We start from the raw sequence: 27,580 nt of genomic DNA on the forward strand, positions 1-27,580 counted from the left end.
GGCCTTTCCCTTCGGGACCGGCCTTTTTTTTCCCTTCGTGACCGGCCTTTCCCTTCGTGGCCGGCCGGCGGCTCCTCGAATTTTCCGGGAGAGACCCCGGCGGAGGGGTCCCGGGCTCCGACGGCGGCAACGGACACCCCTGGGTGGTGAGAGGAGGGGGTTGCCTGAGGAGGGGCTGGAGAAAGCGGTGGCGAGCAGGGAGCGGGAATGGGAAGGAGCCCCTGTTGGCCTTCTGGAACTTGGGTTTGGTGGCTGGGACAAGGCAGCGGGGGAGAAACTGGCAGCGTGAAGCGCTCGGCACCGAGGGTAGGAACTCTGGTTCGCTGGGTGCTGGCAGGGCAGGGAAGGCGTCCTGACTTCGTAGTGCAGTCCCTGGCGTGCGGTGTCTGGACCCGATGGATACGTGAGAGCAGATTCAGCTCTTAGAAAGTAATAGCGCTGAGCTCCAGGCCTGCCAATGTGCTCGTTTCCCTTCCTAAAATTAAAAAGAAAAGGTGACGGTTGAGCCGATGCTTCTGACTGCTTCTCGCCTTAGCCCTTTTTAGCCCCAGGGCAAATAAAGAATTGAATAGGGAACCAAAGTATTTTCTGGAGAGCTTTCTAGTGTCATTCCCAGGGAAAACTGGAGGACCAAACACTCTCCCCCGCCCCAGGCATGGGAACACGAACCACTCGTGGTACGTGTTGTGATGGGAGGCAAAGGCATGCAAGGTCTTGACAGCTGTAGGCATGGCTTGCTGATCAGGTCCTTTTGATTTAGGCGAGGATGACAGAGGAGGCACCTGTTGTGCAGAGAGATTTCCAAGGCAAAGGCCCTGTCTATTTCCATTTTCTTCAGAGTCTCCCTTTGCTCCTCCCTTCCGTGTGCCAGAAAAAGAAGTTTGATCCTTGGTGACTCAGTCCAGCTCTGAAGGGACTCTCTGTCCTTCCCAGTTGTGGGTGCCAGTAATTGAGTGCTAAGCTTGGAAAGGAAACAAACCACTTCACATCGTGGCCTGCAGTGCGAGAAGTCATCACTCGAGGGGGGAATCCTTGCCATGACTGGTAGACCGTCTGGCCCACAGAGAAATCCCAAGGAGAATCCAAGGCAGCCGCTGGCAAAGGTGAGAGCTGCATAGAGAAGGATAAGCAGGATGCTTTGTCTCATGTTCCTGCATCGACGTGATAGAGAAGGCCTAATCTTTAATTGCAACAGAAAGAGGTCCCAGTCTCTTTTTTTCCTAGGCTTCTGAGACTGCTTCACGATACTGAGTTTTGGTATAAAGATAGTATAAGGGCATACCAGGCTTTCTCCAAGCATGACACATGCCTGGTCCAGGCCCCTCAACTGTCTGCTTAGAAAGGATGGGATGAATCCTGTGTAGTGACATACAGATGCAAGCAGGTGGATATTGCCTACAGGCAGATGCAACCAGTTGATGCAGATGTACCTGGTAGGTTATTTGCTGTAGTAAATAGCTTGGGTGTTAAGGTGACACGAGGCTTTTTCCAGAATGTGTTTTGTTTTTATCAGGCCCTCCGCAAAGCGTAGTTAGCTTGTCCTCTTCCCATCACCTCCCTTTATGCAGTGTGCTAACGTGAAATGACGAGCTTGTCTCTCTTCCTTCTCCACATCAGAGCCAAGAGTGCCAAGATCTGCAGTGACACATGCACCCTCACCCGTGGTTGCAGAGCTGCTGCCTGGAATGAGGCTGTTCTTCTGCTTTGTGAATGTAAGTTTTGAAGGTTGTGTTTCCGTGTTTTGGAGTAGTGGAGCACGTAAAACTAGCTGCTGTCCAAGCCTGGCTGTCAGGCCGTGCGCAAGGTTTGACCATCATACTTTTCACTGGTCTTCTCTTATCTCACCTCCGGTGTCTTTAACGTGTTACAATATTGTCACGTCTCTTCTTTGCTACCCTTATCGGGCTTATCAGACCATGAAGACCGATTACTGGTTTTAGTAATTTAATTGTTTTATGAGAATTGGACCACTTAACTACTCCCGGGACAGATCACTGTGTATATTCACGGGGACTTTCAAATACCGGCGAGCACAGCATAACTTCCGCTCATCTCTGGAATCAGTCCCACACTCCAAGTGAAAATAGACAAAAGGAGGGAGGTACTAGAATATTATTACTGGCATAAATCATTCCTATGAGAAAGATGTGCAGGGATTGTTAAAAGCAGGATCGTCCCCTGCTAGAAATGATTTACCTTTTTTGTAATGTGTTGAGATCTTGCGATGAGAAGGACTAGCACTGTTAGAACGTTTCAGGAATTCTGGTTGTAAAGAGACGTTACAAGTATTGCTGGCTTTCTAAATATGTCATATGCATTTATCAAGGCTAATGCCAGGAGAAACAGTGGGCTGAAAATTAGATGTAAACACTTTTCACACAGGCTCTCTAGTGCTTTAATAAATAGATGAGTTCTTCAAGGGTTATTTCAACACTGAAGGGCAACTTGGGAGGTATATTAACTACAGGAGAAAAGAGCAGAAGGATTTGATGCTTTATATGTAATTCCAAAAAGCACAGCTGAGGGAAATCATTTGGAGCCTGTATGAATCTGAAATCAAACCAGGTTTAATGTGCTACCAAAAAATGCACATAGAAGAATTTGGTTTGGACTTCTCTCTCCAATTTCAGCTGTGAATATGCATCTTTGAAACTATTCAACCTGGTTTCTCACTGAAAACTGAGAAACAGGAACATCTGATTTGGATTTTGACATGTTGGACTAGAACAACAGAAAAGGAAGATAAAAAAATAGCAGAAGGGAGTGACTCATATGGAAGAACATGGCAGAAAATAAAATCTCTTCCAAGTGCTTTGGGGAAAAATGGACATATGCAAGAGGAAATACATTTATCAGATGCTGTAGAGTATTTGCCAGCTTTAAAGTGTTTTTTTTTTTTCTTTTACATATTCAAAACTTGGTGTGAATATTTAATAATTAATAGCAAACTATTATCACTGCAGTTATAATAGTTCTTGTAACTGTAAGTTCCTTAAGGCAGGACTCATACCTTTATTAAGACTCTTTCAAGTCACAAACATTTTATAAATAATAGGCAGCGTCAGTGATTTGATTACTGCATTCTGTACATCTGCCTCCGTAAATTCAAGGGCTTTCTGCTAGCTTGACAAGGTGAAACTACCTACAAAGAGAAACACTTGCTGCTTAACTGTGTACAGGGACCGAACCACGAGCAGCACAGACTGCCAGGGCTGCACTGACCAGCGTTTGCTGCTATGTCAGGACTACAGCTCCCAGGTTCAGCTGCAGCTTGGAGATTGCTCTCATGCTTCTGGGGGGAAAAAAAGCAAATTTGGAGGTTGCAGCACCTGTTACTACAGAAAGAGCTTGAATACAATTTATTTCAGTTTTGATATGAAGAGAGGGAGAAAAGGATCGAAACAATTACATATTTTCTTCAATTTCAGTTTTAAAGTCAAGGACCTGAATCAAGCAATGCATCTTACAGTGTCAGTGCCTACTGTCTGAATGTCTAGAGGACTGGAATGAGATAGGACTAAGCTATAAAGCATGAACCTTTACTCAGAGCTATGTGTTACTTATCACACGTAGATAAAAGACCTCAGTGTTTGGAGTGGACCTGTTATCGAAATGTATAAGAAAATTAGTTGCAAAGACTGCCACATTCGTTTAAAAACTTTAGTTGTTTTGCTGGATAACAGCATTTTTGACTGAGGGACTGATGCACAAATGGATTTTTTTCCACCAGAAAAGAGGAGGGGGCCACTGTGAGAAATGCATCTGCATCCCGACCAGCCAGATTTGGCTATTAAAAGTAGAACAACCCAAAATCTCTGGAAAAGATCGGAAGAAAGGAGGTGTAAGAGAGACCAATATGGTCTGGTTTTATGGTTTTTGTTAGGACCGCGGGGTCGGGGGGGGGGGGTCGAGCAGCCTCCCCCCCCCCCCCCCCCCCCCCCCCCGAGGCCCCGGTAGCTGCTCCGGTAACCGGGAGCGGTGGCCGGTGTGGTGGTCCCATGCTGACACCTAGCGACCACCTCCTCCAGAGCCCCGCCGTCAGCGGGCACCCACCGACCCTCCTCGGCATCCCGACAGAGGTAGGCAAAGCGCTAAAAATTCAGAAATAATAACCCAAAAGGCTAACAGGCACGATAAGGGTGGTGAGTGCTTATGGGCCTCGGGTTGTAATCCCACACCTTGTGTTTGGCTGCCTTCCCTGTAAATAGGACCCTGTTCCTGGTGGCAGCTGTCACTGCAGCCTTTGGACCTTTTATTCAGACAAACGCAAGAGAGTGGAAAGTGAAGAGGTGTTCCAGCATCAAAATGAGTGATTGGATCATCTTCTGCTGAGTACAAATGATGGTAGGACGAGTGGAATTATTCTACTGAAAGCTCAACTGGAACTGCTGGAAATTGTGGGTGAATACTTCTTTCCCTTGGGTGTAATAGTAGAAAATCGGCAAGAACAACCAGGCAGAAAAAGCACAAGCTATGGCAACGCTGTGCTGGTTCTGGCTATTTGGAAATGGTAGGTAGGCAGAGGACAGAAACTCAAGGCAGGGAAAAGCAGGCAGGGCTCAGTCTAGCAGGCTTCTGGCCAAACATGTATAGGTCTGGACTAGCTAGAGGTCACGGCTGTTGCCTGGAAGCATGACAGGAGTGTAAGAAGAACTGGAAGTGCTGAAGTGTTAGTGTTTCTGCTGACTTCTTGTCTATCACTTGTCCATCACACAGCTGAGGCTTTCCTCTCAAAAAATCCCTGAGTGATGCAGGAACGTACCTTTTTTATTTTAGGGAAGGAAGACCTTATGACTGATGTACAGGACTTTGGATATAGGACTTCTGTTCTCAGTCCTACCTGAAGCTCACTCGGGTACTAACGAGAAGTTTGATTCTGATTACAAAACCTGCCTGAAAAATTGGGTGGATGTGTAAAGAGTCTGTGCTTATAATCCTCCCTGCCATAGTGGCTATACTAATTATGTATTCATGATGATATAAAAGACAGTGAAATCTTCATTTACTGTCTGATAGTGCAAAGACCACCTCAATTCCTACAGCTTATAAGAGCAGCCCAAAGAGTTTCAGTACAACAAAATGGTCAATATTATGTTGCTCTTCAGACACAAGTGATCATAAAGACCTCTGTTAGTAGCTGGGCCCTTTCTGAAGGAGACTTCCAACAGTGAAGGAGCAGACCTTTGTGCAACTTTGAAGGTTATTTTGAAGCAGTTTATTCAAAGTAAGAGTTCATTTAATAAGTACAAGCCTCTGGGATGGCTTTTGCTCCTCTTATGTCACTCAGTCATACTTTTTCCCCTTCACTAGGTGGCAGCAAGAAGATGGGTATAAGAAGTTGCAAGATTTTTTTAATATTTTTTTTAATACCGTAAGCCGAGAGTTTTCAACTGGTTTCCTGTTTGAATGGATTTCTTTAGCAATCCCCGTACACAAACAACCCTCAACAACCAAACCAGCCAGCAGCAAGTTGGTCAAAAGCACTGGCAGAGGTGCCTGAAACATCTCTCCCACATAGGAGAGAAGAGACGCGCTTCAGTGCGTGTTTCAGCGTGGAAGGAGAGATTATGTGGTCTGCAGTTCCCTCTGCTGGCAAAGTCTCTCCTTGCACCAGCCAGGCTCAGAGGCAGCCCGGGGAGGAGGGACAGGGCCACACTGCAGTAGCCTCGGATGTGCTGCCTGGGCACAGGGCCACAGTAGCCCTTGGCCCTCACAAGAGCAAGGGGGCATCATCCTTTCTTTCCTACCTAGCTCCAGTTTTTGCTTGCAGGTGAGATACTGGATATTGAAACTGGACATACAGTTCTTGCTTCTCACATGTCACAGTCTCCTCCTCTTCTTCCTTCCCAGCACTAGGACAAAGTTCTTTATGGCAGCCAGCAGCGCACGGAGGGCCAGCAGCGCACAGAGGGCCCTTAGCTCTGGCTGCACCCTCTACAAACTTGCTGAACAGCCCTCATCATTGCTTCTGCTAAGAGAAGGCATGTGTGGATATTCAGCCCTGCACAGAGAGGAGAAAGCATATATTTTCAGGGAGAGTTTGCATAGTCTTATGCAGAGCTATATCCCAGAACGTGAAACCTACTAAAGAGAAGACAGAGTGACAAGAACCCCAGCTGCCCCCTTAGAGTCCAAGCAAAAATGTTGCCTGCCTTCAATAAAACAAATGCTAAACACAGTCCGTTTCTAAACGGGAAGAAAGGTGCACACCTTCCTCTGTTCTTGACAACTCTCTTATAAATCCACTGTGCATCTTGCTAACTCTCCACAGCTGGGTGCAAGGTGCAGCTGGGATCCCTTCTGTGGTCCGCTCCTGGCACAGGGCGCTGCATGACACCAACATGCAAGTGCTTAGTTTTTCAAGAAGAAAGTGTTGATGGAAGCAGTAGGATGCAGAAAGAAGGGATGGGCTGACTCTTCAGACCTGAATGACTGTATAGTCATGGCGTGGCTAGTGGGATGTGCAGTGTGAATATAAGTGCATCGTCAGGTTGGTGCAGGCTGGCAATCATGGGCTTTGGTTTCTGTGCTCAAGTGTAATAATAAGTCCCTGTTGTCATATCTTCAAGTCTTAGAGGCATTAAGGAAGGTGCAGGGGATTCTTCTGGTAATTGACTTTCTAAGACATCGGCTTCTCCCATCGAGTATGCTTGTTTGGCTCTTCTCCCTCCCCAGAACTGACCCATGCATTAGAGAAGGTGGTGCTTGAGAAATCTGGATGTGACAGATGGCCTTGAAGAAAAACTGAAGTGAAAAGATGTTCCAGCATGGGTGAGGGCTGACGGTGCGTGCAGGAGGTGTCACAGTTCACAGAAATGGAGCCAGGCTTTCTATCAGAAGGTTTTTAGAGGAGGGATTTGGGTTCAGAATGAGGTCTAGGCTTTTCTCCCAAAGGCAAATGATCTGTTCTCTTTCCTGCCTTTCAGGAGGTTTCTGCTTCTCTGGGTGCTTTCAGTTCCCTCCTGCAACGTGAATATCCCAACCTAACAAGTGTGGGAAAACTTGGCTGTTCTAATAAGCCAGGGGAGTAGTTGAAAATGGATTAAGAAGGGATTGAATGTGTCTTGTGAGAGCTTGGCTATTGATTTCTAACCCTCCCATTCTGATGTTATTGCAGAAATGATTTTCTCCTGCACCATGCAAAGATTAAATATTAATAAATAGAAAATTAAAAAAAAAGGAGGAGAAAAAGACCAGATCCCAAGACATCCCACTGCACAATTAAAAAGTAAATGAAGGATTTCTGGAATGAAAAACTTTGTTTCCTCAAGTTTTCTTGAGCTCAGAGTAGAAACATAAGGGGTTTTGTTGAGATCATTTATAATATTTCTATTTAGTGTTTTGTAGCAGAGGTGTGTGAGTTTGAGCCACATTCAATTGCAGTAGGTTGAGTATAAAGATAGAATAAAAAGGATGGAGATTTACTTAGATCCCATTCACCAGTGACCCATTTACTCACTGGTGATGAAGTAAGGGGGAAGATGCAGGTCTACTCTGGCTTCGCTTATGCTGCATCCTGCAGTCATACTCAGTTCCATTAGGTTTCTATTTATTATTTAACACAAGAGATGGAAAACAAGGCACACCAAGATGATTTTTATGTCCTAGGCTTTTCACTTGCACAGACATTGCACAGGCTGCTACTTCCCATGAACTCTGTGGTTCCCAAGTGAAACCCACATCCTTGGGTCTCTGAAGCAGGAAAGGAGCAGACAGGCAACCTCTGCATGCAGAGCAGGGCTTCTAATGCGCAGGCTTTGCAAAGAAATCTACTCCCCACTTTGAGCTCTCCTATGAGAACTGCACTTACCATTCTGCCCCATCTTTCCCCTCATTCCAGAGAGCTGGGTAGTAACCGAATGAAAAAAGGGCTCAATGAGAATCTCCCATCCAACTTCCGCAAGATCAGTATTCTCTCTGGAGCAGGACACACATGGAAAATACAAATGAAAATTTGGAGGCACTTAATACGGAAGACCATTCTTTTTAAGGGAGTTGTTACCATAAGAAGGGGGCTTGCTAGGGTCTTATCCAAAGGCTGCGTAAGTGTATGTGTGTCTACCTCCCATCATTCACATTCTCTCCCAGCACTCTAAAAGATTACTTATTTTGGTACATTGTCCAACAAATTCAGAGCAAAGTTAGTGAGTGGAGACAACAGAGGAAGGAAGAGGAAATAGCTCTAGGGTCCCATGAGCATAATCAAAGGCAGGATTTAGCCCACTGCTTTTCTCCGGTCCCATCTGCAACAGTCAGCAGTGTTGCTGGCTGATTTCCATTCTAATCCAATAGCTTTCAAGCTTCACAAGATGTATGATCAGTGTTTTACATCCCAAAGAGGCCCTTCTTTGACAGACTCATAGCTGGACATACCTTGTCTGTTCCTGTCTCTATTCATCTTCTTTTTTATGATCTCCCTTGAATTTAGCGGCCGTGGCTGGTTGTGGCATTGCTGCTGTCAGTTCTTCATGGCCTTAATGCTCAGCCATTTGAAGTCAGCTCTTTGGCTTTGGATCTTGTCCCCGCGTTACTCATTTCATTATGGTCCTGTAGCCTGTTCTTTGTTTCCTCCGCAAAGCAAGCCCAGGTGGGACTTTCAAGATAGATGGGCAAACCTGTGGAGAGAGAGCCCTTGCTTGGATGGCAGAACTGCTGACCACCAGTAGAGGAGGGGTAAAAGGATTGTTTCTCTGGATTTAAGGGAATTTGGTAGATAAATTTGTGCCAAGCACATGGACAAATGGAAACCTGGCCCTGGGCTTCAGATTCTGCTGTAGGGCTGAGCAGATGAGGCTCCAGTCTTTAGTCTTTTACCGATTCACTGTGTGCCTGAGGTGGCCCAGGTCCTTGAAATCAGTGGGAGTCAGGAAGCTAAAGGCTTGTGAAACCCTGGCTATAAAGTGCTAGAGCTTCCGCAGCTTAACAAGTGACTGCCTATCAGCAGAGCTGGAGTACCTAATCATGTGCACTCTCAGTCTGTTCTGAAAATAATACATCCTAAATTGGAGAGTGGTCCAAGAATGCTTATATAGACAGTTATTAGGGATCAGCTGATAGGTGGTAACCCTGTAAGCCACAGTAAATCAATTGCTTTCTGTTATTCCTCATGCTCTCAGCTGCTTTCTGCGCTTCAGTTCCTCGTCTTCAAAATAGCAGTGTTTGCAGTCCTGGGCCCTGAGAAGATCATACACAAATGACTGTAAAGCACTGATGTTGTAGATAATGCTGGAGTCCCATACCTGTTCTCCAGTGTTGCCTGGTAAGACGGTACAGTAATAGAAAAAAGTGAGTAAATGCCCTTCCTGGGTGTATAAAAAGAGCATGTGCAGATTATCCAGCACGTCACACCTAGGTTTAGAAGTAACATACGGCATTATTTGGCAGACACTAGGCAATATTTAGTGACTACGCGAGCTATATATAATGGAATTACGGAGGGTGTGAGAAAGCAGCACCTCCTCCCATCTGCCCCTCTTAAGGGACGCAAATGCTTTGCTATAACACTGTTCCCCGAGAGCTAGAACTTTAGCAAATAAGGGACTTTATTAAGTTGTTAATAAGATTTCATTTTCTCACTAATGCTGTGGTGCTACATTATTAATTTAAAACTGTATTTAGCCTGACATGCTAAAGTGCTAGGCCTCATTATTAATGCATAAACCCATGCCTCTGTTGTTTAATTAAACACCATGATTATGAAGTTCTGATGTGGTTTAATGATAGCAGGCTGGAGTGGCAGTACATTCCTGTGCTCAGATCTCCCCCATTCCCCCCTCCTGCTACCTTCTCCTTTCATTTCCCTTTAAAAGCACAAATGCAGTTGTTGTTCTGCTGAATAAACACCACATGACAAATGATGTTGATCTTCCCAAGGTGACATAGAACTGCATTTTTATTTTCCTAGGCTTAGCTTCTTATTGACCAGAGATTCCTATCCTTGATTTCTTAACAGATCTGAAGGTAACTGTTTGTATTTCCCCAGAAGACAATGTAATCCTCGCTCCCAATAAAGTCCACAGGAGTTTCCAACGGATTTCAATGGGGCAGTTTCACCAAAAGGCAAGAAGAGACCGAGAGAAGAAGCCTAGATCATTGTTGTATATGTCTGTTTAAACATGGTCGTTCCTAAACAGTTGTTACCTTGGAGATGGAGCTTGGTCAAGGGAAGATGATGTTGTACTGAATCACATAAGAATTAAATGGATCTAGACCAGGATAATAAACGCTGTGGACATTTCCTTGTTTCAGTTTTCCCACTAGCATCCTTCTGCATTATGCTCAAGTGTTTTGGAGTCATTGTTTCATGCAGCCCCTAATTTATTGTATTCTCCTTGTTGTCCTTTGCAGGACCAAGACCTTCTGGGTATTTCTGGGAGACTTTCTGCTATGTATTCCCTCCTTTATCCCCTCAACATTTGGCTTCATCATCTTATTCCTCCCTGTTCCTTGTGATGATTCTTTCTGAACAGCAGCTTACCCAACTTGGCTTGCAGAACCTCTTACTTTATTTACTAGCAGTAAAATGAAACATATTCTTATGTACATTCCTGATTAATAAGCATTTACGCACATCAGCCCTCTGTGCCTGTGTTTCTCTCCATACCCTTTGCCTGGTTGTCTGTTCAAACAGGGATTTCTTGGCTTTGGAGCCTGCCATCTCCCAAACTTTGCAGTCCTCTCCATCTTTTGAAGGCAAAGGGGGGTTTGCTGTGGTCTTTACTGGAACCAGAATTTTACCGCAAGCGTTTTTAAGCCAAGGCAGACACCAGTCTGGCTAGAGGAGAAGGACAATGAACAAGTTGCATGACTGCATCAGGAGTGCAGGAGCGCTCATCTTTCTGGCTGTTTCTAGTCCCTCTCTATTGCCATCCAGGTGAATTCACAGCTGACAACTAGTGCTTTGCTCAGCAGAGCCCAAATTCTGTTTTTAAATAGCCATTTGTTTGAAACACATCTTCGATTCTCTTCCTTGTATTTCTCAAAGAAGAAATTTGTTCATTATAATCAACCTTCCTTTGCATCCTTGCACTGCAAGTGAGTGCACAGATCTGTTCTCTGCATGGGCAAATACAACAGAAATGTTACCAAGCTTAATTTCCTTTAGTAGATTTTTTTTTTTTAAAGTATGTGTTCAGCAAAGTAACCTTTCTCTAACAAAGAGATGACCTTTTTGCATTTATGTAGTGCTTGTTGCTAGGATTTAGATCTTTGCTGAAAGCTGTTATTTCTCTTAAGTACAGGAGAAAGTGCATTTTCACCTCCATTTGGGTAAACTGTCATTTTCTACTGTTCACTGCTTTTCTCACCATGGAATAATAATTTGAGGTTCAGTGGATTTTTTGAGAGAATGCATTCCAGGAGTGTGGTGGGGCCTGGGAAGTCCTCTATGTTGCTGGTGGGGGAGAAAAGGAAGAGGAGGGAGAAGGCTTCTGAAATATTTAAGGCTTCTGAGTACTGCAGTTGCTCAGCTGCTGCCATCAAATCATATTCAATTTAGGAGGGTCATGCAGGTATTTTATAATCGTACACAAAAAGCAGCTGGTGGGTAGCTGAGAAGCTATACATGTATGCATAATATATTATTTTTTGGTGGTAGCACTAGCATCCATGGGAAGCCACTTTAGGTAGATTTATGAGGATTCTGTCCAACCGTGATACTGATGAATAACAGAAATAATCTAATATTACGCTTTGTATAGCTGCGTTACCGGTGTTATTAGAAGTCATACCGTTAATACGTGATGCAGTAGGAACTAAGTGACTTCACATGCAGTAGGCTGTAACAGAGTGAAAGGGAGAGTTAGACACATGTACGCAGATCACTTCATGAGGCATAGAAATTAGTATCTCACTCTTTCTTGAACTGTTTCCTGTATTAGCTTCTGTAGGTAGTGAGAGATGAAAGAAACTGCAAAGAGCAACTTGACTAGTTATCTCTCTTTTCTCTGTAAATTGAGCATGGGAAAATCCCTCAATTCCCTTGGTGTTGGAAATATATAAAGACCCTGCCTACTGGGGAAAAGGACCCAAAGACTTCAAGCATGTGCAGCTGCAGTTGTCTCCAAATAGGAACATGCAAAGTAAAAATGTCCCCTAAGAATATTTACACTTTTCTTGGTCAAAATTGCTCTTCAAACACATGACTTCATAAATTGGATATGCTGTTTGCCAGTCTCACAGTATTTCAAGAAGTGGAAAGCAGTATCATAAGCGTTTATCAGTCGTGTAAAATACGTCGTGTAAATCAGTTGTGTAAATTGAATTGAATTGCACAAAATTGCACTGCGCAGTGCAGAGCGCATTGCATGCTGTGGTTTCCAAAAGGTCAGTCAGGCCAGCCAAGTTAGCAGGAATAGTCCCTCTTTACATCCTCTTTCTGTCTCACAGGCACTTAGAAGCGAGAGAACAATCGACAGTTTCTTTGCAATTGAAACAACTGAAATTAATCAAGTCCAAATCCATCCTGTCCAAGAGACCGTGAATTCAACTGGATCAGAAGCCCTTGGTTAAGCAGCCCCTGAAAGTCTATCAGAAGTTTATTAGTATGGTAATTTATCTGGGTAAGCGCATAAAGATGCTAATTGAAATGTTTTTTTATGCATTATTTTTTAAAGGCAGAAAGGCTGGGGATTTTCTAGAAAGAAAAGTAGAATTGTCACTTATGTTTCATCATGTCATAATGTTATAATTTCATTATTTTCCTATGCTTCACTTTAATTTTTTTATTTGAAACACGAAGAACAAAGAACTTGATACTCCAAAGATTTGGGGCTCGTGCCACGTCTGGTTCTGGTCTTGATGCATGGAGATAGATTGAATTAATCAAACTTCTTCACACTGCTATTTAATCGGGTTTACAATTAGCTGAGGGCTGCAGGTCTCCCGGGCCTATCAGCTTTGCAAGCAGAAGCTGTAATACAGCAGCTCTGCAGCCACACACTGGGAGTGCCTTACAGACCAGATTGTCATAATGTGGCATGAAATTAAAGCGTGATGTTACTTGACAACAGAATTTCAATTTCTCCCTCCCCCCCTTTTTTCTCTTTAACAAAGTCTCTACCTAGAGATAGGCCTCCCTGTTGAGTTGCACCCACCTGCTCTAAGCTACACAGCTGCCTTCAAAAGAGTTTCTGATACTATTAAACCAATCTGTGTTCCATTACAGTCATTCTGATATTCTTCCCTGTCTGCTTTCAATGGCAGATTATTTTGCTGTGAGGAGCTAATAAGCATACAGCTCTTAACTTGTTTCAATTCTTACTCAAATGTATTGATTTCGTCTCTCCCTCTCTTCTCACAACACAGAGGGTTTTTGCTGGCATCTGTTCTCCCCAGACCTGCCTGCACAGTTATGTCAAGCCTCCTCAAACCCACTTCCATTCAGATAAAAAAACCAGAGGAGTGGAGAGCCTGGGCTGGTTTTTCCTTCCATCACCCTTCATCTCTCGAGAAGCAGTGTGGATGCACGGTTTGGAAATGGGATTTATAATGCCCCCTCCCGCAAGCAAGTCAAGATCTTGTGAACACCACCACCACCACCACAAATTAATTATCTGGGTGTTGATGGTTCTGTATTGTTCAGGAAACCTGTCATAGGAAGAGTTGAAAAGAGAACATAATGAACCCAGAAGGGCTGGCTGGAAAGAGGTGAGGATCAGGTCAAGTTGGTAATGGAGGATGTTATTCCCTCCTTGAACTGACCTGGAATCTAATCTTATTCAATGTACACCTTAGAAATCAATGGGTAGATGATGAAGCGTTCCCTGCAGTTGTAAAGGAAAAGGTTGTGCATATGTTCCTGATGGTGAAATTTGACTGTGGAATGAACTCTCGAGCTGCAACTCCTGAAGGTGCTGGGGTTTCACTGGACAAGGAGAACCAGACTCTAGGTTGAGAAGTCTGGCCAAGTGGTGTACATGGGGGATCCACCTCTGCACCTGCTGAAGGGAATGAGTGAGGCTTCTGCAAAAACAAGGTCTGGCCTTTGATGACAGTTTAGTTTCTGTGGACCATGCTCACTGGGTTCTCATGACTTCTCTAGGTCTGGGAAGTGATCAGACCCACTGGTGGCCTGGCCCTTCAATTTGCAATGATGGATTCTGTTCATTAGTTCTGTGCTTTTTTCCACCTCTGAATTAAAGAAGTATTTAAATTCTATCTCTTCTAATATCAGACACTGAATCAAAAAACATATTGGATCCACAGAATGACACTTGTAGGTGGGTGACAGAGGTGAGATTTGTGCAAACCAGGCATAATTATGTCTTCTTCATTCACTTTAACTGTATCTGCTGCCTGAAATGGCACAGAGCTACAGTTCTGAGAGTTTTTTGGACATATTTAATCAGAGTAGCCTCCATTTAGTTATCAAACACAGGAGCAAAATGAGCTTTGCTTATAAAAAACCCCAAACTTTCTAAACCTCTGTCCCCCATTGCTCTCTGTTCTTTTTTCCTTTCTGCATGGTGCTGAGCATCTCCCAAGGATTAAGCGATTATTCAGAAAATTGATTCTGCTCCCATTGAAGGTGATTACTTCCCCCATGCTGAAATCCACAAAAGCACAATCAGGTACACAACTAAGGTAGTTTTAAGCATTTGCATCTTATACAGGTTGGCCTGCAAACACCTGTAGTTTTCCTGGCTGATAGCAACCATTTATGGGCATAGGGGGTAAGGAAAAAATCAGTGAACTTTAAAAAGCAAAATAAAAAGAGAACATTTTTCTGATTGAGAAAAATCAAGCTTAATGAACTGAGATGAAATCATTTCCTCAATTTGCTTGGACATTTTAAATTAAAAGCAGAGTGTAACCTCTGCTTGCAAATTACTGTAAACATTTCAATCCCTCTCTAATTCATGATGAAAGGGAGGAAAGGCTGGACTATGGAATATTAATCAAAGATCACTCCTGGGAAGTCAGACTCTTTGTTTTCCCCTATTTTTTTGGGGGCCAGAGTGTCTAGGACTTTACAGAATTTTATATATATATATATATACATATATATGAATATTTATGAAGAGCTTGCTAGTGACAGACCAGGCTGGCCCTGCAGGCCCAAAGGAATTAATGTAAATTCCAGTCAACCATGAAAACCCACTAGAATTGAACTGTATTTCAGCATGGTGGATAAAGCACATCAAAGAGCAGAATTTCTATAAGATAATTACACACAATGCAACTCTAATCACAGAAAGACTGTGGATATTGCTGATAAAGCGTAATAAATCTTTTATGACTACGCCTTGTTCTGCTGAATCAGCTTTCTGTTTCTATTGCACTAAACTCCAGATTCTTGCCCTTATTTATATATTTACAATTTTAAAAAACACATCAGCTAACAATTTACTGTAAAGGTTTGAGCTTATTTAGACTTTTGTTGTTGCACTTGTTGAAGTGCAGTTAGATCAACAACAGCAAAATATTAGTCTCTCCTGTCTGGCAAGTCTGCAGAAATAAATTGTCTGTAAGCTGAGAACCTGCCTTTCTTTTGTATTTTAAGAAATTGGAATAATTTCAGTTTTGACAGTTCAAAGTGTTCAAAATCCAGGCTTCTTCCTTCATATTCTGTAGCACCATGAATTCTTCTCACAGACTCACAGAATGGTTGAGGTGGCAGAGACCTCTGGACTCTCATCTAGTCCAACCCCCCTGCTCAAGCAGGGCTACCTAGTCCTCAGGACCACATCCACTCACGTTTTGAATGTCTCCAAGGATGGAGACTCCATAACCCCTCTGAGCAACTGGTTCCCGTACTTCACCCTCACAGGAAATTTTTTTTCCATACATTTAAACAGAATTTCCCGTGCTTCAGTTTGTGCCCATTGCCTCTTGTCCTTTTAGTGGGCACCACTGAGAAGAGGCTGGCTGTTTCCCAGCTTCCCACAGCTGCTGTCCCCTTACACGCAGGTGTAAGCCTGGGGAGTGAGCAAGCTCTAGCACAGTATGGGCCCCGAGCAGCAGTAACCTGTGCCAGGGATAAGGCCTGATGCTGATAACACCCCATTCCTACAGCAGTAGGGGAACTGGAAACAGAACGTGTGGTCACTGACTGTTTCTTGACTGTTCTTGGGGACTCATTGTGTCTCACTGTGGATCTCGCTCATATGTCAAAACATCATCTGAGCACCAGCAGCCACATTTATGGAAGGTGTCTTTACTGTTCCTTAATCAAGAAGCAAAAGTTTGCCTTCTTCGTGTGAGCTTTGCCCTTCATTTGTCTTTCTGGCATATGGGCAGCAGAAGGTCTCTGCTTCTGACAGAGTGAAAGAATTTTACATATGGTTTAATTACAGTAAATTATCAGCAAAGGGAAGAGTTTTCAGGGGGACAGCTGAATCCCACTCATGGGTTCAGTGAACGTCTGCCCAGGATCTCAGTGCTCTGCCATGTTTCACAGTGACACTTTGCTCCACCCCAGAGGACAACTGTTTTGAGAAAAGTCCATCCCTTGGTGTCTCTCTGTGCTGGGAACCTTTCTCAAAATGACAGCGTGGGAAGTGTGTGGCTTCTTAGTCTGTTGTCTCAACTTTGTGCTCTAGGAGGAGCATGGAGAGGAATTTGACAACAAGATCAGTATTTCCTAACCCCAGATTCATATCCTCTTCTAATTCCAGAACTTAGAGGCTGATGTCCTCTCTGGCTGTTGTCTTCATTAAGTCTATGGCAAGTTTGAACATGAACTGATGTATCCTCTGGCAAGTAGCTAGATATTCTCTTCCCCATCTATTGCACATTCCTGATCCCTTCAACAAGTGCATGTTACTCAAGTTATACTTAAGGATTTCCACAGCCCTTGTGAGTGCACCATAACTTCAGAGCCTTATTTATATTAGTAGCATCACCCTGGTTGTCACCCAATGGGAAGTGCTTTTGTATGCAATCCCCTAAGCAGACATGAAAGACCATGTCAGGACAATGGAGGGTTGCAGAAGATGTTCTTCCTTTGCCTGATTTACATCGTATCTTTGAAAGTGTATCCCTCTTGTGACAGTCTGAAGCGAATAAACAAAGTTCCTTGGGAAATGGTATGCAGTGTTCAAACACTTTGCTGAACTTTAATGTTCTGTAAGTTGTAAGAAAATGACTACAAAAGCCTTGGAAGAGCAAAGGAAGAGAGTTAGCTCAAGGCAAGGTGATATTCCCTCATTAAAATCTATTTGTGCAAAGTTAAGATGTCAAAGAAATTTCACTTGTTCCAAGAGGGTATGAAAGCCCATGTTATTAGTGATCAGAAGGGACTTGGGAGTCCTATTTGCCAAAGAGGAGGGTGTAGTGAAAGAAAGGAAAAGAAAAAAAAATTGTATTTGAGCATTGAATGTTATCTAAGAAGAATAATGAATTCAGCTGCCTTAAAACAACAACTTTTGTTACCCACATATGGATCATAGAAAATATTTTTAAGGAAAAAAGTCTTCCAAATGTGGGCTGAGATTCTGCATGCAGTTTTTCAAGCCATACTGCTGCACACAGAGACACCCACAGTTCCAAGGGTAACCAACCTTGTATCACTTCACCCATTTTCATAGAGGGTGAATGAGGTTGTTAAAGACCAGATTATTAATTCTTAGATTATCCAGATGTATGCTTTTGTGAATGGTGTGTGCCCCGGAACCGTGGTATCACAGGCAGGGTTAGAATGAGGTTTAGCATTAAACCTGGCACTTCTTTTCATATTTTCATAGCTCAAGGATGACAGCATCAGGGTTTTTTACAATCCATGAACGGAACACTCCTCAGATGCAAACCGTTTTGTGGTAGTCAGGGGTTTGGCATTTTAGATGCAGGGGTTTTGGCAGAATCAGCATTTGCATCTGTGTTCAAAGTTGCCTGAGCAGAGATATGGTGAGGAGCGCCATGTGGTCAGCCTGCCCTTAATTGCTAGTGAGTAGACGGGGAAATGAGTCTGGGCCTTCGATTCTGCATTTCATGATGTATTAGGTATCTGCAACAGTGGGAAGAACTGCTAAAAATACTAGCCTGAGGTACTAATAATCATGCCTCCAGGAAAAGTAGCTTTGGCTGATGATGGGGCATGCAAGTGAGCCAGACTGCAAAATTTAGCAGCACTCCTGGACACCATGTGCCAGCAGTGACCCTTTTCTATGCCTCTTTCCAAGTGCCATACTCCTCGACAGGATCTGCCGTGGGACCCGCTTGGGAAACTCAGCCCGTGCTCCAGACAGAGCAGCCGTGTTGCAGCAGGGAGGAGGTGGCAGCAGACAAGACTGCAGTAGCACACACAAAAATGGAGTTAGGATAGGTAAGCTTATGACCCTCCGCGGCCTTGCCAGAGCCTCGGTTGCTCCGTGAGCGGTAACTGCTGAGGATGTGCATAGTGCTCACTGCATGCTTTTTTTCTCTTTCCCATAGAAATCAGCAGAAATCTCCTATCTCTGCCTAGGCTGGCCTGTCCATCTGTTTTGACAGCTCCTTTTATCACTAGTGGCCATGTGAAGAATGAGCATATTAAAAGGTAAGGCTCTTTTTTTGTGCTGATAGTAGACGAGGCCCTCCCCCAGTTTTGCATTAATGTAGAGTGGCGACGTGGCCATGGGCTGATTGCATTTGCTAATGTTAATCACCAAGAGGCCAGGCGAGGTGAATAAGTGAACTATATTTTATTCAGTTTGACAGAAGGAGGAGTCGAATGGAAATGATTTTTATCTCTGGTTGTGGCCGACCTAAATTAATGTTACCTCTGGTGCTGAAAGGCTCAGGAGAGCAGATGTCTGTATTTTATATGCACTCCTCGTAGGGGTACCAAACTACACATCAGACTGTGCGTTAACTTATGGACAAAGCTGATCTGTGTCCCCAGTTGCATGGGCTGTGCAGCCTGAAAGATGAAGATGTAGGGAGTGAAGTCATGGTTTGTTTTGCCTGCTTGAAACAAAGACAGGTGACTAGAGCTGAATTTCAAGTGCTGGAGAAGTGGATGGCAGGTCCTTTAGCATGACGTGTACAGAGGGAAAGCAGGGAGGGAAAATACCTTAGCAACTCTTCAGCAAAACACTAATTAATTGCTGAATACCAGTGATGATTACTATCCTGCCAGAAGTGTAGACCTGTCTGTATTGTTTTTGTCTGAGGAGACTCTGCACTCCCAGATCAGGTAAACAAGGTTGCAAGTTAGACTGTTCCCCAGACTCACCCAAACCTTGCAATCTAAATAATACTGAAGGCTTTCAAGGTTTAAATAGGGGGTAACATATGCTGCTGCGGTGCCCAAGTGGGAGGGAAGTTCCTAGAAGCCTGGCAAGGACCCTTGTCTCTAACGTCCCTCCTGGGGAGCAGTGCTATGGGCCCCCTGCCAGTGGGATCCAAGGTGCTGCTTGCCCAAAGGCTCTACAGGGGATTGGTAGCAGAATGACCAGAAAACCTTTCCTGCCTTTCATCTTGCTTTTTTTTTTTTTCTTGGGAAAGTATCTTGCATTTGCCTCTTGCATTAGCATCTTGCATCTTGCATCTTGCATTTGCTTCTCAGAAAAAGAAAAAGAAACTGTGCTAATGATAGATAGGTTAAAACAGAGCAGTCACTGGAAAGAGAGAGGATGGAAGAGGCTTAACGAAATCTACCCAGCGAATGAAAGAGAGATGGGAAGGAGAGCGAACAGGGAAGCAAATGTGATAATTGGCAGAGCGTGGTAAGCAGTGCCACCCACACAGTTATGGGTGGGATGTTGGGAGCTAAGGCAAGAGGCACTGCAAGCACATTTCCATTTCTTTATTCTCTGTATCATGTTCCTCTTCTCATTTCAAGGTCTGATCAAGTTTGACTATCGTCACCCCTTTTTGCTGTAAAGACACCTATTAATGTTGACAGTTTAGGTGGCTGGGGGATGTGATATTAGTACTGACAAATGCTGGTAATTTGCAAGCAATGTTTTCCCTCTAGCACCAGTGGGAAATCACCTAACCTTTGCCAATAATTCTCAACATAACTCACAAAACCTCATCTTCTATCATTACAAGGAGCAGCATTTCTGAAAATTATCAGCTTCTTCTTGAATCCATCCATGCTAGACTATACAGAGGAGGTGATATTAATCAGTGTGTGAGGCCCACTGTAGTATTAAGGATTCTCTTACAAGATCTTTTTACCATATGCTCTCTGATATTAAGCTGATTTGATTAAGCTTTCAGATCTTTTTTTTCCAACTTGTCACATCACTTGGCTTTAACTATTTTTTAGCTGTTGTTATTATATCAGTTTTTTTAACCATAATTTGCTTAACATGTCTGTGGAGAGCACTTGGGTATGTTTTTGCTTTAAACTAACACTGATTAATCAATAACTGGTGGACTGGTATAAGTGTAATTGGCATAGATCTGAAGGCTGCAATGGGGACAGTGAGAATCTGACCTGCCATCCATACACTGAAGCATAAGTAACAGATACGCTGAAGTGCTGAGCTTAGAGCAGCTCCTTTGGAGGATACATTGAGCTGTTGGCCAGTTAAGTCTTTGGCAAATCTTGCCTTAATTTTTCAACTGAGAATATACAAAGAAACGACACTGGTAGAAAATATTCTGGCACCTGTGCTGAGCCGAGGAACCTCCTGAGTTCACATACAGCCTGATCTTATTTTGCAGAAGCTGTAGCCAAACAATGCTGATAGCAACTGTCTTTAAAGTGAAATTAAAATGTAATGAGGGTGGGAGGCAGGGACAAGCTAGCATGGACCATCTGAGCTGTTGCAATTCTAGAATTCATCAGTGCTGCTGAAAGCGGAGAGCGGCTGTTGTGTTATTGATGCAGGGGGAGAGCGAGGTTATTGCATTATTGACATACAGTAGGTGGAGAAAGATTACCATGTTAGCAGTGGTACAAGAAGCGAGATTATCCAAATGCAATAAGCCATTGTTACAGCAATGACATTTTTCCACACCTCCCCCCCCCCCCCCCCCATCCTGTCCTTTCCACCTCCCGCCTGCATAATATTAAAGGTCAGTAATATCCAGACAGATGGTTGGGAGGGTTTACGGAGAGGGCCTGCTTGCTTTGGTCATTTTTCTGAAATGGTGATTGTGCTCAGAAAAAAAGAAAGCATTTGGGTTTTCCGACTGGGATTAACTCATCCAAATGCTATGCTAGGCAAGAGAGAATTTGGGTTAGGAGATTGTCCCTTTCACTGACATCTGCGCTACTCTATATGACAGCTCTGAGAGTCACAGCTGCATCACAGGCACTGGAACCAAGAGATAAATGCCACTGGATTTTGGGTCTTCATTTAATAAATAACTTTACTAAATGTTTTTTTGCTGTGAAAAAGGTGCAGCAAACTTTTTGAGGAGGGTCTCTGCAATGTGTTGATCCTCAAAGGACTCTGATCCCTCATTAAGAGAGTATTTATCTCTCAGGTTCACTTTTTTTGCTTCTAGATGAAACTTATCTTCTCTTATATTTCAGTTCCCTGGATTTAGTTCTGTCTTCATCTGAAACTGCTTGTTTGCTCCTAGAGCAGGCTTCCTAATACTAAACTATAATTGGGTAAAATCATTACCCGCTGCAGAGAAAGTGACTCACTGTGTAAAATATCCTCCCTAGAAGATGCATCAAGCAGTGTTCATGGGTCAGATCTGCAGTTCAGAGAAGTTCATGTCAAGATTCCCCATCGACGGTCATGAGTTTTGGAGCTGGCCCGAAGTGAGCAGCTCATATCCTCTTGGATTTAATTGGGTTACAGGGGCAACTTCTGATCCCTGATCCCCAGGGAAGGAGCCACAAAGATTGCCGCGTCTGCAGCAATCTCATCTGTCCATGGTTGCAGTCAGGGAGAGAAGAATGGCTGCTTAATCAGACGCACAATCTGAAAATGTCACATTATTATTTATGAAGTGTTTAATAATCACACCACAATCATTGGACGCAGTGAGGTGGAAAACGAAAATGTATTTTTTCAAATAATATATTCAAATTCTGTTATTTTGGGAGAAAAAAACCTAAGTAAATGATTTCTTTTAATTTGAAGAATACAGTTTGTGCTAGTCTTGCAACAATGCCTCATTTATGCGTGGCTCAGAAGTCACACACAGCTGGGGCAGTCTTGAATTTAGCAGCTAGGATCAACTAGATGTGCCCTTCTGCTGTCCACATGCATGTCTGACTTGCTGTTGTGAAACCTGCAAAGTTAATTCAGCTCTCAACATCACAGCCCAGGTGCTGGATTGTCTCTAAGAAGCAGCACACTGAGAAGTTCAAACCTGGCTGTGTCTGTATCTATAGCTTTTAGGTATTTTTTAGATAAAGCTATAGTACAATGGCATTTTCAGCTGAGAAAAAGAAACAGCTCTACCATAAAAAACACTTACTTAACTATCCCAGGGGTGGCTGGAGGGCAAACTGCATTTGGTTAGATGTGGGTCTGGAAACCAGAGTGGTGCAGGGAGCGTTTCTACTGTGGGCAGGTATTTGCATGATGCTGGAGAGCATGACTTGTCTCAAAAGAAAGGCAAGCAGGCCGCTGTGCTTACTGAGGGAGAAAAAGGAATATATAGTGTTTCTTTTCAGACAGAAATTAATCTGAAAAAATGGATTAGTGTAATTTGTAATTATTAGACATGTGTGTCTGTTTTTTTGCCTGTGTGTTTCACCTAATAATTTTTCCATCTTGCTGTCTTTCCCTTTGTGATCAGGGAATTATTTTGTAGAAGAGTTTAAGCTTAAAAACATAAACCCGTATCCTCTCTCACTGTTTTGCATCCTTTCTTTCCAGAGTGGCCTTTTCTTTGCTGATGTCTTGCTTTATTTTCCTATTTTGAGATCACGGCTCTTATTTGGAGTAGGGTCCTGCAAAGAGCTGAGCTGCTCCGTGTCCTGTCCCAGGGGAATGGAGTTCAGAGCCCATTATTTCTCCAAGGCTGGAGATTTTGGCTGCCTCCTGGTTTGTGTGCCAGCACAATCAGCAATCGAACACAGCCGAGGGGATCGCAGAGTCCAGGCATGTACGGCTGCTCAGGAATTTGTGCTCCCTCTGTTGGCTGGCTGGCTCTGGAGCAGTGGAGGAAAAGAAAAAAAAAAAAGTTATTATGTCAGGCAGAAAGAATTTCTCTACTTTTAATTGCCTGGCGCCCAGCAAGCCAATTTTGGAGGGCACTATCAAAATAAAGGGCCTATGGCTTCAAGAATGTGACTACCCAACTGCTTCTGATTTGGTGTGTTGTGGATAACTTAGGGAATTAGACCTTGATTCATTTAAATGCTTCTGTCTGGGATATGTGTCTATGTGGGAGAAACAGTGTGAAGCTGAGGTGGGTGGGCTCAGGTCTGTGTAAATCTGAGCAGCTTCAGGAGCCACTCCAGCACATCCCTGGGGCAAAGAGCCTTCATGGTGCATGGCAGCCAGACATGTCCCCAAATTTGTCATCTGTGCTTTGGGTCTGTTTGTGGAGATGGTGCAAAGCCTTGTGCTTGGCGTGTGCCTCTGTGGCGATGCTGTCAGCTCATCCGCAGCTTGCCTCCACACACACTTGCAGCAGAAATGGGTCTGCCTCTCTCCCCCACACCTGCACCTCCCACCCCACGGGTGTGTAAGTGATGGCACGGGGAAGAAGACAACACAGGCCCATACAGACATGTATTTCATATAGCTTCCCATGTATCATAGCATCTCTGCCGATTAATGCGGTGCAATCAACAGTTTAATATGTTACTACTAAATACGTTAATTATATTATTCCTTTCTGACACTGCAATCACTAGATTTTTATGCTTTGATGCTGAATCTAGTAAAACTTTAAATTAGAGTAATTAAATAATTAGCTGTAATATGTGACAAGCCAACAAAACGATTACTGTTTTATTATTTTTGCGGTGACATCGTCGCTTCTGTTTGTGTTCAGGAAGCCAGGCCTTGCAAAGGAGTATACAATCAGGAAAACCATTTTATTTCAGAACCAGAGATCTCAGCCAGAGTAAATTTTGACCAGGGTAAGTAATTTGTACTGTCTTGAGCTCCAACAGTAGCTCTCCATGTTTTTCTGACTTCTGTTTCTTTGTCTTTAAGATATACTTCACCATCCCTTTCTCCTTAAGAATTATTTCTACTCTTTTCCAAAGCTCTACTGTCCCTAATGGCTTTTCCCTCTCCGTTTAACCTTACACTTCAGTGCACTTGTTTAGGCTTTTATCTTTGGTTCAGGGCTCTGCTGTTTTCTGCATGCCTTTTTTTTTTTTTTTTTTTTTAATTTATATATATTAGCTGCCCAACACATCCCTGTGACAACTGGAAAAAGAAATATCCCCTTTTCTGCCTGAGGAGCTCCTGCAGGGGAAAATGAGTTGGGTGAGGTTTCACGGTATAGCACTGGCAACCTGAAATGTATCAAACTGGACAGCCCTGCAAGAGAAATGGATCTGTCAATGCCGCGTTGTGGTATGCTCAGAAATCAAACATCCATTTAGATGAGCAGGAAGATTGCCAGCACAGTCCTGGGCTCTTCTCTTTCGTTTTCCCTCTTTACCTCTTCTCCCACTCCCTCTGGTTCTCCCTCGCTCTCCCGTTTATTCATGCAACCACTTGTGCCCGAGCAGCACACAAAGTGCTTGGGAAATCACTGGTTGCAGCAATTGCAATTACTAGATTTTATAACTCCTTTGGAGATCGTTGAGATTTTTAAGTTGACATCAAGGTCCTGTTATGAGGATGTCAGGTTTTAATGGAGCCTTTGTTTGTTTGTTTGCTTGTTTATTTTAATGCCAGCTGTTTTCTTACAGGTTGGTGCCAGGAGGAAATCCTGCTTTTGTGCATTATTCAGGACCCTTTAGGTGAGAAAGGGGATGCTTCCCTGGCCCCTCTGCAGTGCTTTGGCACTGCAAACCATGGCCAGAGGCAAAATGAGAGTGTCCTCCTTTACCAGCTCCCTCCCGTGACAGTGGGCAAAGCCTCTGGAGTGGCATCCAAAAGCGTTTTGGCTTGTATTGTTCCAGCAAAGTGCCCCTTGTGCAATCCCTTGGCACATGGACGTCGGCATCTCACTGTGATTAAAACCCCCAGCCTGTGCCTGCACAGAGGCAGGACCTTGGGCTGGGGGACCCTCCTGAACGACAGCTTTTGTCCCTCCTGCACACGTTCTCCTGTTTTCAGCAGCTCTTCCAAAAACTGAGAGCAGCAGTGATGTGTTTTACAGCCCCACAGAGTGTGAGGAGAAGTGACAAGATTTTCCTATAAATAAGACTCTAATCACACAAATGTGCAAACCCCTTAGGAGGGATCCAGGTGAATTTCACACTCTCTGATAGGTTTTTGTTGTTGTTTCATTTTCTTGTCTTTGGGTTGGGGTTTTTTTTGCTAATTTTTTACATCACTGCAAGTTCTGGGCTGTACCTTATATTTTTTCTTACAGACAGCTTAGGCTACGTCCTCAGAAACACAAAAAGGATCTAAATTAAATACTTCACAGCAATGCAGCACTTCACAGCCTTGAATTGACTATTAATCCTCACACACTCTCTTTTGGCCAGCAATGTAAAAACGGTCTGACTCTTCTAAAATAAGTGGAAAACAAAGCAAAAGAGCCAGGTTAACTGGTTGCCCAGTAGCAGCATCGACTTCAGTAGGCTTATGTCAGGGGTTAATTTGGCTTAGAGAGATTCTGTTTTTAAAAAATAATCCTCCAATTTTCCTCTCGTCCTATCAGCACCTGTATTTGGTGAGTACCCATCCAGTAATGACACTCATACCCCTGACAGAACATAAAACCACCAAGCCTTTTGCTGTTGCTATTTTTCTAGCAACACGAAAGCTATATATATTCCTCACGATACATTTCAAGCATTTTACATCATATGTACATATCTGGCGTTGCTGGTCCCTGAGATGCTGCTTGCTGGTTAGCTTGATGGGATATGAATTTTGTTAGCTTCCCTGGGGAAAATTCATTCTTTCACTTGTTTTAACTTCTTGTTTTAATCCTAAAAAGGAGCAGCAGGGAGTAATCTTGCAAAGTGGGAAGGATATTTAAGAAAAAAGAAAGAAAAAGAGAATCATTGTCGAGCAGGCTTTTTTTTTCCCCCCCCCATAAGAAGCACTATTTTAAAATGTTAGAAATTTGAATATAGACACTCAAATGGATTTTTTTAGCAAAATTAGTGGAAACCCCAAAATAACACCGTAAGTAATTAAGGCACTTTGCTACTAACTTCTGAGGTATTTGGTAGGCTTGGCTCTTGCACAGCAGAAGTTGGATATCATTGCAGGGAGAGGTCTGTAAAGTAACTTAGACCAGGTGGAAGTTTGATGAGATCTAACTTAAATAGGTGCCTTTTAGGGCATGTTACACTAGCTCTACCTTTCAGCCCATTACTGAGCAGCCTGCATGCAAACCAGTGGGATCTATTGTCCGTCACCTCCGGTGCTATTTATATGGGTAATTTAATTTAACACCAGCAGGAGGCTTCCAAATAACTCTCCCCAGCATGGGAAGAACAATAACCTCTAGTGCATATTCACACAATATTTTTGACCTGCGGGGCTGGCCAGATTTGGGAGGGGATGCACGTTGTTCTGCTTGGAGGAGAAATGAAGCCAGATATGCCTTTATCCTCTTTCTGTTTTATTTAAGGGATTTCCTAATTCTCCTTTCTCAGAGCTGGGTCTCCAGGGCTCATCGCATCCCTGCCATTTCTTTCTCGTAGCTCTTGCATTTGTGATATTATATTAAACTGCACAAATCACATCTTCCTTTATGACCAAGCCTCTATGCTGGATTTTTTTTTGGACCGTTACACAAAAGCAATTTCAATGACGGCCCTGTAGACAATTGTATTGACCCAGGAGCAGTGTGTGTGGCTCTTAGGGGTGGGGGACATGGTAGCTCAGGGCTGGGAAACTCGGAACCACAACCCTAGCGTTGCTGTGCCAGCCTGTGTTTTGAGTGATGGCCTCTCTTGTTTTGGCTATCATGACATTAAGCCTCAATGGAAAGGCAACTGCAACTGCCAGTTTCACTGAGGTTATAACCCACCCATCGCAATATGGTATATGTCTGCGTAGAGTGAGGATTTATAGGCTTGTGGAAAGATGCCACATGCTTACTAGCCGGTGAATAGAAATAAGAGAGTACTAATTAGGTCTGTGATGTTGGCAGATGGATCCATGTGTCAGGAAAAGAAAGCACTGTACTATACAGAAATCCGGCCATCTTTCAAGTGTATTCATCAATATATGTAAACTGGGAAGAAGAGTTATTCCACATTTGAAGAACACAACACAGATTTCGATGCCAGGCTCCTATGAAAGATGCAACCTTCTGAACCGAGCCATTTCTGAATACATCATTTAACTTATCTCACGGTGCAGCTGTCTTGTGTGATTCCAAATGTCACTAAGTTTGGGGAGATTTCTGAAAGGAAATGTGCTCGCTGTTTCTTCAGTTGCCTTTATTAATTGAACCAGAGAGGGAACAAGTGGATACAAATGGTTTCATTTGGCACGCAGGATATATTGATGCCGGTATTTTATCCTGCAAGTATTATTTGCTGGAGCAGAAGTTTTCCAAGCTGGATACCAGTTTTATTTAGTGCCTTCGCATGTCTGGGGGAAGCTGGCAGCCTTGCCTGCAAATCTGGTGGCCCAGG

At 43.6% G+C, this 27,580-nt stretch overlaps 1 protein-coding gene across 2 annotated transcripts; it reads left to right on the plus strand.

Moving 5' to 3' along the window:
• The first annotated feature begins 100 nt into the window (after positions 1-100).
• Positions 101-25,860, plus strand: LOC126045813 (uncharacterized). Of its 2 annotated transcripts, XM_049817342.1 has the most exons (10): positions 102-146; positions 1,002-1,103; positions 1,618-1,712; positions 12,388-12,560; positions 13,306-13,975; positions 18,138-18,262; positions 18,373-18,475; positions 22,766-22,947; positions 23,849-23,932; positions 24,719-25,860. In XM_049817342.1, the coding sequence occupies exons 5-10, from the start codon at positions 13,917-13,919 to the stop codon at positions 25,105-25,107; spliced, it is 942 nt and encodes a 313-aa protein (XP_049673299.1). In that variant the 5' UTR covers positions 102-146; positions 1,002-1,103; positions 1,618-1,712; positions 12,388-12,560; positions 13,306-13,916; the 3' UTR covers positions 25,108-25,860. The 2 variants fall into 2 exon arrangements, with proteins under 2 accessions (XP_049673300.1, XP_049673299.1); XM_049817343.1 differs by having other exon boundaries at positions 101-1,103; positions 13,306-13,647; positions 18,120-18,262.
• Positions 25,861-27,580: the final 1,720 nt, after the last annotated feature.

This window comes from Accipiter gentilis, chromosome 14 (assembly GCF_929443795.1).
Source record: "Accipiter gentilis chromosome 14, bAccGen1.1, whole genome shotgun sequence".
Lineage (NCBI taxonomy): Eukaryota > Metazoa > Chordata > Aves > Accipitriformes > Accipitridae > Astur > Astur gentilis.